Source organism: Arachis ipaensis, chromosome B06 (genome assembly GCF_000816755.2).
Source record: "Arachis ipaensis cultivar K30076 chromosome B06, Araip1.1, whole genome shotgun sequence".
Taxonomy (NCBI): Eukaryota; Viridiplantae; Streptophyta; class Magnoliopsida; order Fabales; family Fabaceae; genus Arachis; species Arachis ipaensis.
The window spans coordinates 130,904,809-130,921,109 of NC_029790.2; the positions used below are offsets into that span (position 1 = coordinate 130,904,809).

At 31.9% G+C, this 16,301-nt stretch overlaps 1 protein-coding gene across 2 annotated transcripts; it reads left to right on the forward strand.

Annotated features, from left to right (window-relative positions):
* On the forward strand, positions 8,922 to 13,356 carry LOC107605377 (thiamine-repressible mitochondrial transport protein THI74). 2 transcript variants are annotated; one of them, XM_016307251.2, is made up of 9 exons: positions 8,922 to 9,361; positions 9,971 to 10,369; positions 10,761 to 10,975; positions 11,680 to 11,750; positions 11,841 to 11,942; positions 12,103 to 12,220; positions 12,310 to 12,445; positions 12,746 to 12,795; positions 13,138 to 13,356. In XM_016307251.2, exons 1-9 carry the CDS (start codon positions 9,281 to 9,283, stop codon positions 13,223 to 13,225), a joined length of 1,260 nt encoding a protein of 419 aa, XP_016162737.1. In that variant the 5' UTR covers positions 8,922 to 9,280; the 3' UTR covers positions 13,226 to 13,356. The 2 variants fall into 2 exon arrangements, with proteins under 2 accessions (XP_016162737.1, XP_016162738.1); XM_016307252.2 differs by lacking the exon at positions 13,138 to 13,356 and having other exon boundaries at positions 9,281 to 9,361; positions 12,746 to 13,030.

Here is a 16,301-nt window from a genome sequence, read left to right on the forward strand (position 1 = left end):
CATATCATAATAAAATAATTAAATTTCTTATTTTTTAAATAATTAAATATTTTTAATTTTTTTATGATAATATAATAAAACATACTTTATAAATACCAAATAAGTACTGAACATAATAGTTGATTAGTGGTGTGCATATAAGTATATAACATGAAATAAGAGGGTATTTAAATTTTAATTAGGATTACATCGGTCCTATATGTTTGGGTCTAATTCTATATATTTTGATATCTAAGATTTAAAGTGTTTTATTTAAATTTAAAAAAAATATTTAGTTTTAATTTAGTCCTGCTATAAAGTCAATGTTAAATAATTAATGAAACTTAATTTTTAGATATGAAAAACTTATATAACCAAACTCTTCTATTGTTAAGGAGAGTTCTCTGACGGTAGAGGTGACGATGCTTTGTTCCTTGTGGAAAGCAAATTCTCAATGATTTTTTCCATGTGTTTGAACTAAAGTAAGTGGCTTACGATGATGCATTCACGACTGATCTTGTGCCTCTCGAATTAATTATTTAAAATTGACTTTACAACAAGATTACATTAAAATTAAATAATTTTTTTATTTAAATAAGATACTTTAAACTTTAAAAATTAAAATAGAATTAGACCTAAACGTAAAAAACCAATTTAATACTTTATCCGTTCAAACTATTTATAAACAAGTCGCATATAGCACCGTATAGGGGTGTAGCTTCAAGGGTTGAGGGCATAGGAGTTAAATTGTAATTTTGCACAAAAACTGCATAAGCCCAAGTGAACCGATGGAGTCAACGATCATGCTCCATTGCTGCATATGATAGGAAACACTTCCAGTACGGCATCATCATGGTTCAAAATATTGTACTGCCCATATTATATTGTAGAGTGAGAAAAATTGGTCACGTTTGAAACTAGCACTTCCCCTTTGTGTATGTTATGAACTTATGATAACGAATTCCTTAACTCTCTTAGTTCAATCTTCACTAGATTGTTACTTATTAGTTGTCCATGTATCCAAATAATAAAAAAATTTAATTATTCTATTGGTGTTATACTTTTGGAACAGTAATACAACAAAATTCCAATAGGTCTAAATTTTTTTCCTTTTTAAATTTAAACAACTTCAAGTACTTGCAGACAATTAAGAAAAGGAATTCAAAAATAGTGTTTTGCAAAAAAAGTGTATTGAGATGGCATAATATAAAAAAGGTTTAATTATGATGTGGATTCTTATAGTTTTGCAAAATTTTTAATTAAGTTTTTATATTTTTTTTAATTGGGTCCTTGCATCAAATTTTATTTTTAATTGGGTCCTATATTTTTTTTTCTTTTATTTAAGTTCCTACACTAATTTTTTTTAATTGGGTTTTTATATAATTAAATCAATTACTGTTAAGACTTAAGAGGGACCTAATTGAAAAAAAAATTGGTACAGAAACCCAATTAAAACGAAAAAAAAGTATAGGGATCTAATTGAAAATTTCACAAAACTATAGAGACCAACAGAGTAATTAAATCTAATAAAATAAATAAATAAATAACCAACAACAATAGAATAAAAGATTTTTAGGATTTTATCGTGTTTGGTAATTTACTAATTAGTAATTACAGCCTTTCAAGTCAGGGAATCACTTTTTTTTTTTTGTTTTTTTCATAAGGAATCACTTTTGAGTTTTGAGTGGAGCACTGGAGCCGGAAAAAAGAGGTGTTTTTTTTTGGGGTCCTTAAAAGGAATAAAACTTTTTTTTTTTGGACAGAAAGAAATAAAACTTAAACAGCAAAACATCGAAGCCGAGTCCATGATGGGCTTCATTATGGGCCACATATGTTGCTTGTGGAAAAAGGCCAGCGGCCTACAGATTGACCTGTATTTGGTTTAGTCAGATTTGGTTTGACAGAAAATAAGTCCTGATCTAGGCTATTTTAAAAGTTTAAATTTTTTTAATAAGTTACGTTTAGGTTTATAAAATAGCCTATTTGATCTGTTAAGCCAATCTGAACCTATTAAAATATATAAATACATAATTTTATTATATTAAAAAATATAAGAACCACCACCTTCCGGTGATGAAGGATCAGCATCACCAACAAATCGGACAAGTCGGACGTGGCGGCTCCGGCCACCACCCACAAGTCGGACACATCAGCGCCGACCAGCACAGAAGATTTCATCCGAGATCAACCTACAGTTTCAGGTAACCCTCGGAACACTATTGTTGGCAAAAGTAGAAGTTCAACATGCATATATCTAGAAAAGATGGAAACTATTACAAAAAAATTATAAAACTTGAAATGAAAAGAAATTTAAGGTGCCACTAGTTTTGCTAAATCAGAGCGTAGCTTTGTCCTTTTGTTGTCCAGAATTAAAAGTACTTCCATTTGTTTGAACTTATCAGCTTGAATTTTCTCAAGTTGTTTTTCATATTCTCCCCACTTGGTATCAATTCAGACAAGTTCTTGAATGAGCTGATGTTGTTCTTGTTGGGCTGCTGCCAGAGGTTTGGCTATAGTAGCTCAATTTTGGCGTATTGTGGCAAGCTCTTCTTTAATCTGAGCTAATTCTGCTTCAAGTCTTGCTTCTTCTTGATCATGAAAAGCTTGAACAGAAATAGCATGGGAGATTCTCAGATCAAATTCCTCACGAGAGGCTTGGATTGGTTGAGCATTTGCAAAACAATCTTCTGTATTAGATTTGATAGTGGCTTCTTCAGTTTCAGTCTCTTGGAGTTGAAATTGAGATGCAACGTTCTCATTAACAAGTTGTTTGAATTCTTGAATTGAGGCAGAATTTGGTTTGTTAGTTGGGAGTTCAAAGGAAGAATTTAAAAGATCAGCCAAGAGTTGGTTGAAAATCGAACCATTAACCCATGTGGTAGGTGGATGATCCAAAAGCTAGATGAGTGATCGAAGTTGTTCTCGAGTGCCAGGATCTAGTTCAAATGAAGGCCTTGATATAGCAGGTCTTGAGATTGCTGGTACAGGCACTGGAACTTTATTTTCTTGGATAACTTTATTTAAAATAGAAATCAAGTCGTCCAAGGTGGCACTTGTAGGGGTGGTAGAAGCATTCGCTGTTCCGGGACTTGGTCTAGGGGGAGTCTGGAGATCAACTCGAACTGAAGGACTAGGCACTTTGGGAGGAGTTTCTAAGACCTTGGATCGAGAGGAATCTGAATTGGTAGTGTCAGCAATTCTAGAAGCAGAGTCAGAATCTGGGACTGCCTGGTTTTCTTCAGAGAATGCAGCTTGATTGTTTGGTGAAATTGACTCAAGTATTGTTTCTTCTGGAGAGTGCTGCAAGGAATTTGTTGTTAGATCAACCACCTGTGTTATATGAAGAAGAGGTGGAAAAGCAGCTGGAATCGATTGAATGGGCCTGTGAATTGAATTGAGTCATGTGATGTGGATTGTTGTGGATCATGTTGTTGTTGTAGAATTGGTTGGTCAAGAGCCCCCAGTGGATGAAGTTGAGCGGGCAACATTGATAGGCTAGTATAAAAGGTACGCAGTTATGAGTTTAAAATTTATTTTAAACAAAGTAAAATGTGTGTAAGGATAATTGTGTTACCTGAGGAAGTCTGGATCTTCGTACTAGTTGAGAGCCAGGGTCAGAATCGACTGCATCTTCCGATTGAGAGGAGGCAACAAGAGTGTCCTTATTGGTTGGTTTACTCTCATCAGCGCTTTCGCTTGATGATGGCAGCAGCAACTAGTAAAAAGTTCAGAATTAAATATGGTTAAGAAAATACAACTTGAAGAACATCTCAAGTTAAAAGGAAAAGTTATGAATAAAATAGTTACTTTTCGAGAAGTTCTGGTAGGAGTCCTTCTGCTTTTGTGTGGTGGTGGTCGAGCAGCGTTAGCTTTTGCTTTTGTGAGTTCGTTTTGGAGAACTCTCAGCGACAAGGACCACTCGAATAGCAGTTTGTTGAATGTCTTCTAAGGTACGGGTATACCTTGAATAATAAGTAGCACACCATTCGAAACAAGACTTGGTGATGAATGAGCTGCGTTCATAGATTAAGAAGTTGAAGCGGTCTCTGCGTTTTTGGTTTTTTGAGAGACGGGTGTTGAAATCTTCTTGAGATGATAAAGTAATGTGGCAGAATGGATCACTGTGTCGAGGTTGTGGTGTTGGGATAGCTTGAGAAAACTCCAATTATCTGGCTGTTAAGTGAGGGGCGTACAGGGTTATCTTGAACCTTTCTTTCTATGCTGTGGTAACCCTATTGGTATTACCTGAACAGCCAATAGGTTCGCCCAAGTTCGATTTGCAAGTTCATTCTCCTCATTAGTATTGGAAAAAAGCAATCGATCAAGCCAGGCAGGGCCGCAATTACGACACAAAAAAGGGGTGAAATTGAGTTGATCGTTGTCAAAATCTTTGCAAGAATGGAAAAGGGAGAAAACAGCCCAGAATCTGTCTTCATCTAATTGGGTGTTTAGAAAATTGGGTTTGTAGTTGGACAATCGAAAACTTTCAATGTGTTGTTTATCAGTGCTGCCACCTTCAGGTTTTGTCATAAAATTTTCAAAAATGACATTAAGCCATAATTGAAGGAGTCAGAGAGGACCTCCTGCACTGATTATCTTATTATCTCGGAGGTCACAAACAAATTGACCAAGCTCTTCAAAAATGTACCCTAGAAGAAGTTTAGCCAAGTTGAGAACTTTCCCTTCATGTAGAAGAGTAGCCAGAGGAAGAAAGAGCTTTGACATTTGTACGCTTCGGAAACAGAACAAGATTGCATTTAACCAATAAAATAGGAAGGCTACATGTTCACTGTTTGTGATTTTTGTACCATCTTCACCCATGTTATGGGCAATAAATTCACTGTAAGAGGTATTGAAGACAACATTATACTGGTGCTTGGATTGCATGTCAGGGGTACAATCTGGAGAATTTATTGGGAGTCCTGTAATGGCAACTACATCGAGAAGAGACATTCCGATCATTCCGCAAGGAAGGTGGAAGTTGTTAGTTGTCATATTCTAGGAACAAATCACTGCCCCAATCATCCAAGAGTATGTGGTGAGTGAGAAATGAGAAAGCCTTAATAGTTTCTGTATTTCTAGAGCTCCCCAGATAGCACTTTTTGTGGGTTCAAGGCGTTGGTACCAAGCTGTGAAATTGAACCCTCGAGGGTTGACTTTTGGATTATTTCTGAAGGATTTTTGGTTAATAAAATGAGAGATGTTAAAAGCCTGGTTTATTAATAAATCTTCCCCTTCAACATTAGGGAAGAAATGAAGTTTTTTGTTTGCTCTCTTAAGAGTTTCAATCGGTCCAAGGAAACAATGTGTATCTGTTCCAATTGTGAAGGGGATGAGGATTCTGGTATCATTGACCTGCAAATGGGGATCATCAATGACTTCATCATTGACTTGATTAAGAATTCGAAGGGCCGGTGGAGATGGCGGTGCTACTGCAGGACTTTTACCCTTATCTTGAGTAGAGGCATGAGAAGAGGAACCAGCCATGGTTAAGTGCAGGAAAAAGAGACTGGAAGGTTAAAGATTTTTGTGAAGAAGTTCTTGGTGTAAAGAGAATTCAATGGATAATGAGTTACGAAAGATTTTGAATAAAGGAGGGAATAATGAATTTAAAGTATTAATGTAAGCAGTTACTGTGCAAGGGATATGAATAGAGGTAACTTAGTGAAGAAGACGAAGTGGTAGAGAGAGAATGCGCAAGTCTCGGAAGACGTGTCGAGTGGGTCAGTATTAATAGGAGCTTAAATGGTAATTATTACTGATTTGAGAACTGACGCTTTCAGTTTTGGATTAAGTGTTTTATCTTCTAATGATGTTATTGAAGGCAAACACATTAATCCAAGGGGGCAATTTGTTGATCGAAAAATATTTTTCGATGAAAGCAAGTCGATTCGGAATGAGTCAGGGAGAACTTCTCGAGAAAGAGTACGCGTAAGCGTGGGTTGAAAATAATGAGCGGCAATTGGATTTTGAGTGATTTGTTAATTTGATAGGTCTAATCGAGTAAGTTATTCGAGATGGGGAATCGAATAAAGCATTCGAAAGGTAGATCGAATAATCACGGTAGTGGAACAATTAAAGGCTTTTATCACATGCGAAAATCATGGGAAACGTCTGCAATCAAGTGGCGGGAGCAGTTATCAAGGAGAAAGCATTTGAAAAGTTCAAATTTGTAATTAATTGTAATTAATCATAATTAATTGTTAGTTATTGAAGGTAAACTATAAATACTAGGAAACCTTAGGAAGTCAGGGTTGGAACTTTAACTCAGAAAACATTCAAGCACACTCATATCCCTAGAGAATTCCTGAATCTGCGATCGAGTTACTTTTCTGTAGGGTTCCTTCCATATTCTTACTCTTTCAATTTATTTTCTTGTAAACTTTATTTTTTTCAAGCAAGTTTATCTTCCAAGTATCATTTAATTTCAATGTCCAATTTACATTTCTGTATTTTTAGTCTTCATGTCAAAGCCCTTTGACCCAGTTGAAGGCATTTTACTGTTTTCTTTTAATTTCAACGCAGTCTTTTTCGATTTCAGTACATTTTCTTTTTGAAAACCTTATTCATTTGTTTCTTTTATTGATTTACAAGTTTCAATTTATCTTTTATCCCGTTATCCGTCTAATCGAAGACGCTTTGATACACTTTTAGAAAACTGGTACCTACAAAGAGGAGTAGGTTTCGCTCCCAAACCATTAAATATCAAACCACCATCAATTTGCTAAAAATCAACAAAACACCAATATATATCTTCATGTATTTACTAGTTTGAAGACTTGATGACTTTTCTTAAGTTTTAATTTGGTTTTTTCGAAAAAGTGTTTAAGCATGATTCAAACATCCTTTGTGTTGTGTACACTTTTTAGCTATTTCAATTTTTTTGGGAACGCTAAAGTGATAATTTCATAAAACTATGATACTATATTATATATTTTAAATTAATATTACTTGTATTTTCTCTTATATATATATTCACTTTGCATTTCCACAAAAGAATAAAAATTTATATTTTCCATCCTTGCTGAAGAAAGAGTCAAAATAAAATGTTTACAAATGAATTGATGTCTCTGTCATAGTGTCGTAGATCATAACTCAATTATATTACCTTTGAATGACGATAACTTATATTAATGGCATCTCACCTGCCATTGCAACTAATTTTCTCTATTAATATATCGTCGTTTTGTAGGTTACTATTTTTTATTTTTTAGTTGATTTGTCACTACCTGGATGACCCAATAACCAACACAATTATTCCAGAAAGTTTCTTTCTATCTATCTATATATATATTTGTTTGCTACACTTAATTAACTTCACTTTAGAATGGGACAAAAACTTTCCAAATAATAAAATCAGCCTATAAGATAATAATCAAAATGTTTGATATGTTATTATAATAATATAGTATTCATTTTTTTTAAATGGATCATAAAATTATATTAAACCTTTTAAAGTTGTAGTTTTCTATAGCACTCTTTTTATATTAAATATCCAAATAAGAGCAATTATTTTTATCCTAAACAATATAACCTTGATTTCTTTAGTTTCTATTTATGCAAATTAGGTTTTAATTTCTGTTAATAGATCGTGTGGATGTATATACTTGGTGCCGTAAAGGCCTAAACAATTGTAACCTAGATTTAAAACATGAGAATTGAAAAGAGGAATTCCATTATTACAACATGACAGAAAATAAGTAAAGAAATGGAAATGCAATAACTAACGAGCTTTTTAGAGTAAATATTCTTTAGCAGTTGAGGGATGAAAATGAAACCAATTGAATACATTAAGTCAGCATTAATCAATATTTATTAACGATGCTTTTCATAATGGATTAGTTTCCTGCATAAATGAATTTAGCTTTTATTTTTTAAATTTTATAAAAAGGAATTCACAAAGGTTAGGTGATAAATATTTTTCATTACATTTATTTTGAATTTAAGTCGACACTACATAATTTTTTTTTACTAAAGACACTGACATCCTATTTTTTTTTAAATTGATTATTTTGTCTAGTTTTTCTTTTTATTTTACAAAATTATAAAAAAATTATGAAAAAGAAAATACAAATGAATCAAGTGTTATATATTTTTTAAGTTTCTGATAGTGTCTTTCAATTTAATAATAGATAAAGATTAATTATATGAACGGATATTTTACCTGACCCAATATATTTGAGTAGGATTAAGAATTAATAATTCGATTTGCTGCGGGTGAGATTAGAAGCAAAATGGATTGACTTGCAGGTTAAGTAGGATTTGAGTTTAGGATTAATCCTGTCCGATTATTTGCATCTTTGATTTATTAGTTATCTTGTTAAATTAATATTATTATATGGTAGAAAAAGTATATGGAACCAAAAGATGATCAGCCAAAAAGTAAACAAAACCATTTAATTAGAATCATTTTTGAATAATATGTTTGAAAACTGCTCCTGGGATCACGGAGTACAAACTAAAACCCGATTTTTTATGGAGCCCAAACACATTTTGGCTGGTTTTTGGCTGATATGCTTTTGGTTCCCTAGTTGTTCTCTTATTATATATATGAAATGATGATTGTGTTGTTTGTAATTTTAACGTGTTTATTTTTTTTAGTTTTAAAGTTGACTTAATTTTAATTTGTAGTTTAATATTATTATTCGATAAACTCAATTGAATTATAAAAAAATGTTACTTTGTAGATACTTGTGTGTTTACCTTATATTAATCTCACCATTACAACTTAAATTTTGTTAATAAAAAGGGAAAAAAATGATTTGTATAGTTGCCTATCATTAAATTAAACGATAAGTATCATGATTGGTGTGGTAAATTTTTTCCATAAAAAATTGACAGAAAAATGCTTAACACACCAAATGAACGAATGATCATATCATGGTCCAAAAAGTAAAGAAAGATGTTGACATGGTTGGAGACAATTAACTAATTACAGAAAAAAAAAAAAAAGCTTTATTATTAACATCTTCTCTCACTGTTTCTCTTTCCACCCATTTTCTCAGGCCTTTGCCGTTCTTGTAAGAATCCATCTCCTCCCTAAAAAAAACTACTATCTTCCTTGCAAAACCTCTCACAACAATTTAGTAGCTCTGTTTTCTCAAATTTCTACGCAACATTAAGGCTCCTTTTTTCATTCCCAAGGTCAAAATTTTCTGTTTAATTTTTTTGGTGGGATTCAACAATTTTGGTGTATTATTATTGAAGGGTGATTTTTCCTTCTGGGATCTGGAACAAGCATAAAGAAAAAAGTGTGGATCTTTTTGCAATTTTCCTTTTTGTTTTGGTTTCTCCTTGGTAAATGGGTTGGAGATACAAAGCTGGGTTGTTTCTTATAGCAACGGTTGTTATTATATGGGTTACCTCCGCTGAAGTTACCCAGGTATGATTTTACATATTTACCCCTTTTTCTAGCTTGTTGAGCCATGTCAAGATTTTGGATTTTTGCTTGAGTTTGTTGTGAAATGCATTTGGTTAATGTGCATAGGTTGGGAATTAGTTTTCTTAGCAAAAGTATTTGAAATAGGATTGAATTGATTTTGTTGGGGGGTTTATGTTCTAGAATGTAAGAACTTAGGATGCTGATTATGGTTTTGGATTGAACAGAGTTGATTTTGAAGCTTCCTAAATCTTAGGAATCAACTTTTGTATTGGTGTAATGTTTGAAAATGCAGCATATAAATCATAACATGATTGACTAGATTGATTAGTATGCATAGCTATTCTAAGAACATGATGTTGTGTTGGCTTTCATGGATCGAAAACTTCAGATTTATGATATAATATGTTGCTGAACTGCTGAAGGGATCCACTATTATGTGTTATCTATGTCATTTAGGAGATTTACATTTGGCAATATCTGGAATCTGAATACTTATCTAAGCACGGTTGAACGATGTTTGAGATTCAAACTTCTTAATGGAGAGAGTAATGTGGAGTATGGCTGCTTTATGTATATGAATGCTTCTCTGAATTGAACCTTTCTTATCAGGATATTTTTACAGACTATAAGCAGCCATTTGCAGTGACGTATCTCGGAGCTTCTCTTATGGTAGTGTACCTACCGGTCGCATTCATTAAGGACTGGTTATGTAACTTATTTAAACGCCGTTCCTCAAAAGGTGGAAAAAATGAAGCAACCATGGATATGGATTCGGATTCGGGCAATAGCTCTCCTGTCAAAGGCAATGGAGTGCAGAAAAACTTCGAACTGGAACTGGGGAATGTTAGTCGAAAAGATAGTGACTTAGACCTTTCAGCTCTCTCAGAAACAAAGCCATTGGTGGCAAGATATAATGATCCTAATGTGCTAAAGGTTGATAGACCTCTTACTGCAAAAGAAGTTGCTACATATGGATTTTACATTGCTCCTATCTGGTTTATAACAGAGGTAAGTAATGTAACGTTGAGCTGAAACCATATAAAAAGTCATATAAGTTAAGCTCATGGATACATGCCTTCTATCAGTACCACAAGTGTTCTAGTTACTGGTTTCTTGCACAATTGAATGTTTTGAGTTGCTAGTTAATAATTAATTTTTATCATAGTGGTTGAAGTTTCATTTTATAAACAAGTATCCGATTTGTAAGTTAAAAACAAACCGCCACTCTTGCTCCATCTTAAGTCTGAATAAATCATTCATTATAGTTTCAACTATGCTATATACCAGCTACTAGATATTTAAACAAATCTGTTTCTTGAATTTTGCATATCTAGGTTTGGTGTATAGGAAGTGTTGTGTTGCTATCTTGTTTTATTAATTTCTTTTTCTTTGCTTTCAGTATCTATCAAATGCTGCCCTTGCACGTACAAGTGTTGCTAGTACGACGGTATTATCATCTACCTCAGGACTCTTCACTCTTTTTATCGGTGTGCTTTTGGGCCAAGACACTTTAAATGTAGCAAAAGTAGTTGCTGTCTTAGTCAGTATGGCCGGGGTAGCTATGACAACTATGGGGAAAACATGGGCTGCAGATGATACCGAATTAGGTTCTTCGTAAGTCATTACTTTCTCTTTTGATCATGAAATCACCTTCACCGTATCTTCCAATTTTAATCGACTAAATAGATGTCAACTAAAATTAATGTAAAACATGCTAGGATCATCATATTCCCTTCCATCTAGTGTTTGTTTGTTCTCCAAGATAAACAAGCATGATTCTTTATAAACTTTGTTTCCGCAATCTAGGTTGCTTGTATCTTTCGCCGGAGTAAAGGAAGAAAGCCAAAAATGTCATTTGAAAATGTGTAATTAATTTATCTCTGGATTTCATAAAGTTGTGACTTTGTTTACTTTGATTACCTAATCTCTGCTTTATGGCCATTCTGCTGGCAGTTTAAATCTGGACCAAAAAATTTGAAGAATTTAAAGAAACAGTTATTGACTTGATTAATGTTTTTAATTTTTTGTTCAAGATTAGAGTGTTAAGAGAGGATAGCATCAACCTTTTTTCTTCCATTGTTAATTTTATCAGTGACATGATCTTTATGGGTAATTTTGGTGTTTTACTCTTTCATATATCTATCTCTCTTAATGTGTATTAAAGGGTAAATGAGGGTGCTTTATAAGATTGAGCTAAACTACTTAAGTCATGGTTCTTATCATGAACAAACCCAGTTGTTGTTTTTCATGTATTATCATTTGCTTGCTATTTGTAATACTATATTTTTTGGGCGTTGACAGTTGATATTTGTGTTCAGCAATGGAAAGCGCTCTCTTGTGGGAGATCTTTTTGGCCTTCTCTCAGCTATGTCATATGGTCTATTCACAGGTTAGGAAATGTCTTAGCTTTTGTGTTTCTCTGATTCTCTGACAGATAATTTGGACAGTAATGACATTTCATTTTCTGTCAATGCTGCAGTTCTTCTTAAGAAGGTTTCCGGCGAAGAAGGGGAAAGGGTTGATGTGCAAAAGCTGTTTGGATACATTGGATTGTTTACACTTGTAGCACTATGGTGGCTTAGTAAGTTTTTCCTCATTCACAAAATCCTGAAAATAGGGAACACTACATTAAACAGCAAGCCAAACATGCCCTTATTTTTCATGTGTATATTTATAACTTGTTTCTCAGTTCTCAAATATAGCCAACCTTTTTTCTAACTTCTTGTCCATTTTTTTCATAGTTTGGCCTTTGTCAGCCTTAGGAATTGAACCTAAGTTCTCAATTCCTCACTCTGCAAAAGTGGATGAAGTTGTTCTTGCTAACGGATTCGTCGGAAGTGTTCTCTCGGACTATTTCTGGTACTTGCCAAAAGAAAATAAAAATTTCATAATTATGCAACACAAAGTTTTCTTAATTCTCATGTGGAACTTTTTTAATATCTACCCAGGGCACTTTGTGTTGTATGGACTACCCCCCTCGTGGCGACTTTGGGCATGTCACTCACCATTCCTCTTGCCATGTTGGCCGACATGGTGATCCATGGTCGGCATTATTCAGCATTGTACATCCTTGGCTCAATTCAGGTATTTTCATCACTAAAGATGCCAACTTTAACTTGATTGTTTTCTTGCCTTGTTTTAGATAATTCATGTGTATCTCTTATCTGTTATTTTAGTTATTTGGGCAAATAAAGTTAAAAAATCTTACCATATGCCCTTTAATAACTATTTATACTGCATAAATGTTTCATTGTTTACATCTAAATCTAGATCTATTTTAATAATTTGACTATGAGAGTTCTCAATCATAGTGTTCCAAATCTTGAAGTATTCAAACATTTTGTGTTCATATAATAACATAATTGTTTTGGCATTGAGTTGCAGGTATTTGTAGGGTTTGTGCTTGCTAATCTTTCAGATTGGATGACCAAGAGGTTGGGACTATAGCATATATTTATTATTATTTTTTGTTCTTTTGCCCAACACTGATTCATTCTTCCACTCCTCTAATGGAGCCTTATACAATGAGTGGAATACATGTTATATATATATATATAAAAAAGAAAAAAGGGAAGAGAAAATTCTTTTTGTCATTTTCAAAGGAAGGCAAAATGAAAGAGGGTGTGCTTTCCCTTTCCATGCTGTTTCTTTGTTTTCTTGTTATGTGCATATGCTGCTTCTAGTTTTATTAGTGAGATCTCTTTGTTGTAATCATTTATTTTATTTTTATTTTTCATTTATGGTTTGCAATTACAATGTAATTTCTTTCTATATAGGTTGCCAGTTCTCATACGAAATTTAATAAATTCGTGGCTTTATTACCATCCCAAAAAGAAAAATGTGGCATTACAGGAGCGGTTCTGAAATAATGGAACCTATATATAGTTTTTGTTAGATTTGTCTAGGTGGATTCTGAGGTGCAGCATGGTAAAAAGAATGTACGGTGCAAGTTGAAATCTTGACCGTTGATTTTTGATGGTGCAAGTAAGAGGTGTGTCTACTGCAAGAGATCCCTTTAAAGCACGTGGGACAAGCAACAACTAACCCAGTTGGAAAGAATTCAAACCGACATTCAAACCAAGTCGCCCAATCCCAAATAGAACTAACTTCTTTTTTTTTTCTCTCATGGATTTAGGATTTAGGAAATGATAAAAAAAAAAGAAAATTTTGATTTTAGATAAATATATTAATTGTACAAAGTTACTTTATTGATTTTTCTATACATAGTTTTCTTTTCGTTATACTTTTTTATTTGTTTAAAATGAAAATTTAGGTGCAGTCAATTTTACGTGAAATTGACAGTGAATAGCCATTAAATAATTTGATTTATTTGATTAAATTTTTAACTAACGACTCTCAATTATTAATTTTACGTAAAATTGACTACATATGAATTTTAAAAAAATGAACTAATGCTGTCTAACTTTTTAGGGTTGATATTTATTTAGGAGTAAATAAAATTTTATGATGAATGTGTATATGAACTAAAGATAGTACTAATATATGGCGTTCTAACTTGTTTGATTTGGTTAAATCAATGTCCATTGGATGCACGAAATGGAGTTATGCAAACTAAGATACGAGTAAATTATGCTACACTAAAATTTAATAAAACAATCTTGCATAAAATGATCATAATAAATAGTGATATATACGTCTTGAGAAGCTAGATTTTCGTCTTCTATAAAAGGATTTGTCATTTTATTTAAAGGAACTTACTAATATTGCTGTTGTTTTTCAATGTTTTAAGCACCTTTATTTTGCCAAGTAATGCTTGTCTACCTTAGTTGGTTCACATTATTGTACTACTTTAATGTTATCAAAGCCTAGTACACTAGTTACGTACGTACTTATAAATACAACCTAGTTTATAGGATGAACATATTTGCGTTGCAAAATTACAATGTTAGAAATTCTAAAGTAGTGTTTGTTTTGAGAGATTGGGATGGAGATTGCGAGATTGAGATTTAATATTATGTTTGTTATTTTAGTTTCTGTCTTTAAAGTAGTGTTTAGTGGAGAGACAGAGATGGAAAGACTGAAACTGAGAGACAGAAATTGAAATAAATTTCAGTATTCTGTTTGGTACAAAATGGGAGACAAAAATTAAAACAAGAATAAAACTCTAATTTAATTTGCATAAAGAGTAAAATTAAAATTAATTAATTGAAATTAGGGTATTTTAGGTATAAAATGTTATTAAAGTTTCAGTTTCATCTCTAAAAATTTTAGTTCCCTGTGTTTCTATTTTTTGGAAGTACTGAAATACTGAAATTTTGGATACAGAAACAGAAATTTTAGTACCAATCTCTGAACCAACAAATATGATACTGAGTCTCAGTCTTTCAGTCTTTGTCTTAATACCTCAAAACAAACATTACCTAAAATTTCAGTATCTCCAAAAAGTAGAGATATAGGGACTGAAATTTTTTGGAATGGAGATTAAAACTTTAATAACATTTTATATCTAAAATACCTTTATTTTAATTAATTAATTATAACTTTATCTTTTGTGCAAATTAAATTAAAACTTCATTCTTATTTCAATCTCTATCTCCCATATATCAAACACAATATTAAAACTTATTTCACAGTTTCTCAATTTTTATTTTTTTTCAAACGCTACCTAAAATATTCTTTTCAAAGATAATAATGGAATTTGGTTTAAAAATTAGGCGCAAGGCACAACAATCTCTACTTTTTCCTTCCAAACAATTAAACGATGAAGCCTAACTCTCTTGCTTTAAATATGCATGCCTTGTCCAAGCAGCCATTCTCTTAAAAGCTAAGTCATGGAATTTAGGAGGATTTGACTTTCCTTCTGTGATGAGATAACATTTGCACCTAAAAGGCTAAATATTCATAAAATTGAAAATAGATCCTTTCAAACTTTGACTTTTTTATTTAAACAAAATATTCATGATTTACATTTGTCTAAAATACGAAATATTTATGTATTTGTGTGTTATTAGGATATTTCACTTACAAAACATAATTACCAAAATATATTCAAATATTAATTTACACATAATCGTTGTACAAGTAAATCAATGTATTAAGTATTAACATATTGGAAAACGATTTTCTAGAGTAACAATACTATTAAAGTAATAAAATAATATTTTAATCATTTTTAAATTTATAATATTTATTATTTACGAGTCTCACTGTCTTAATCAAAAGGTAATTAATGGTATTTTTTTTTTCTAAAGTGATAATAAAACTTTAGAAGAACCGGATCCTAACATATTCGCTGGTGTTATGTCCTATTTTTTTTTAAAATTTGTTACTTTAAACTCGAAAAATTTCTAAGTTTAAATTCTTATACTACTGCGATAGATTATATGTTAAGTGGATCTTTTCAAAATAAAAAAAATCAACAATTATTCCCTATTAAGTAAATTAAAAGATGTTTTTTAATGAAATTTAGGACATCTTTAATCTTTTGTGTTTAAATTCATAACTTTGTTAAAATACAATTTTTCTTGAATTTGAGTTAAAACACAACATTTGATATTTATGCTTAATAGTTTTGATTTTTTTAATGTGCTATTCGAGTTTAAATGGATATATTTTTTTATTTACATTTATATTTCAAAATTAATAGAGAGTAAATGATTAACTTAAAAATAGAATTTGAAATATCCATATGCTAATACACTAATTTGTTCATATTTTATACTGTAAATTAATATTTGAATACATTTGCTATTGATTTTGTTGGCAAGGTTGCGAAATGTAATTATTCTTGAATTTCGTAGCTAAAACCATTGAAATAACTCTGCTTTAATTTTTTCTAATAATATACAAAAATATAAATCTTTTACTTTTAACTCAAATTGAGAAATATATCATTTTTTATTTTGGGTTGGGGGTTGGGGGAGGGGAGGGAGGTTTCAAACTCCCTAAAAAGTAAATTTATTCATTAAAAAATTAGAAG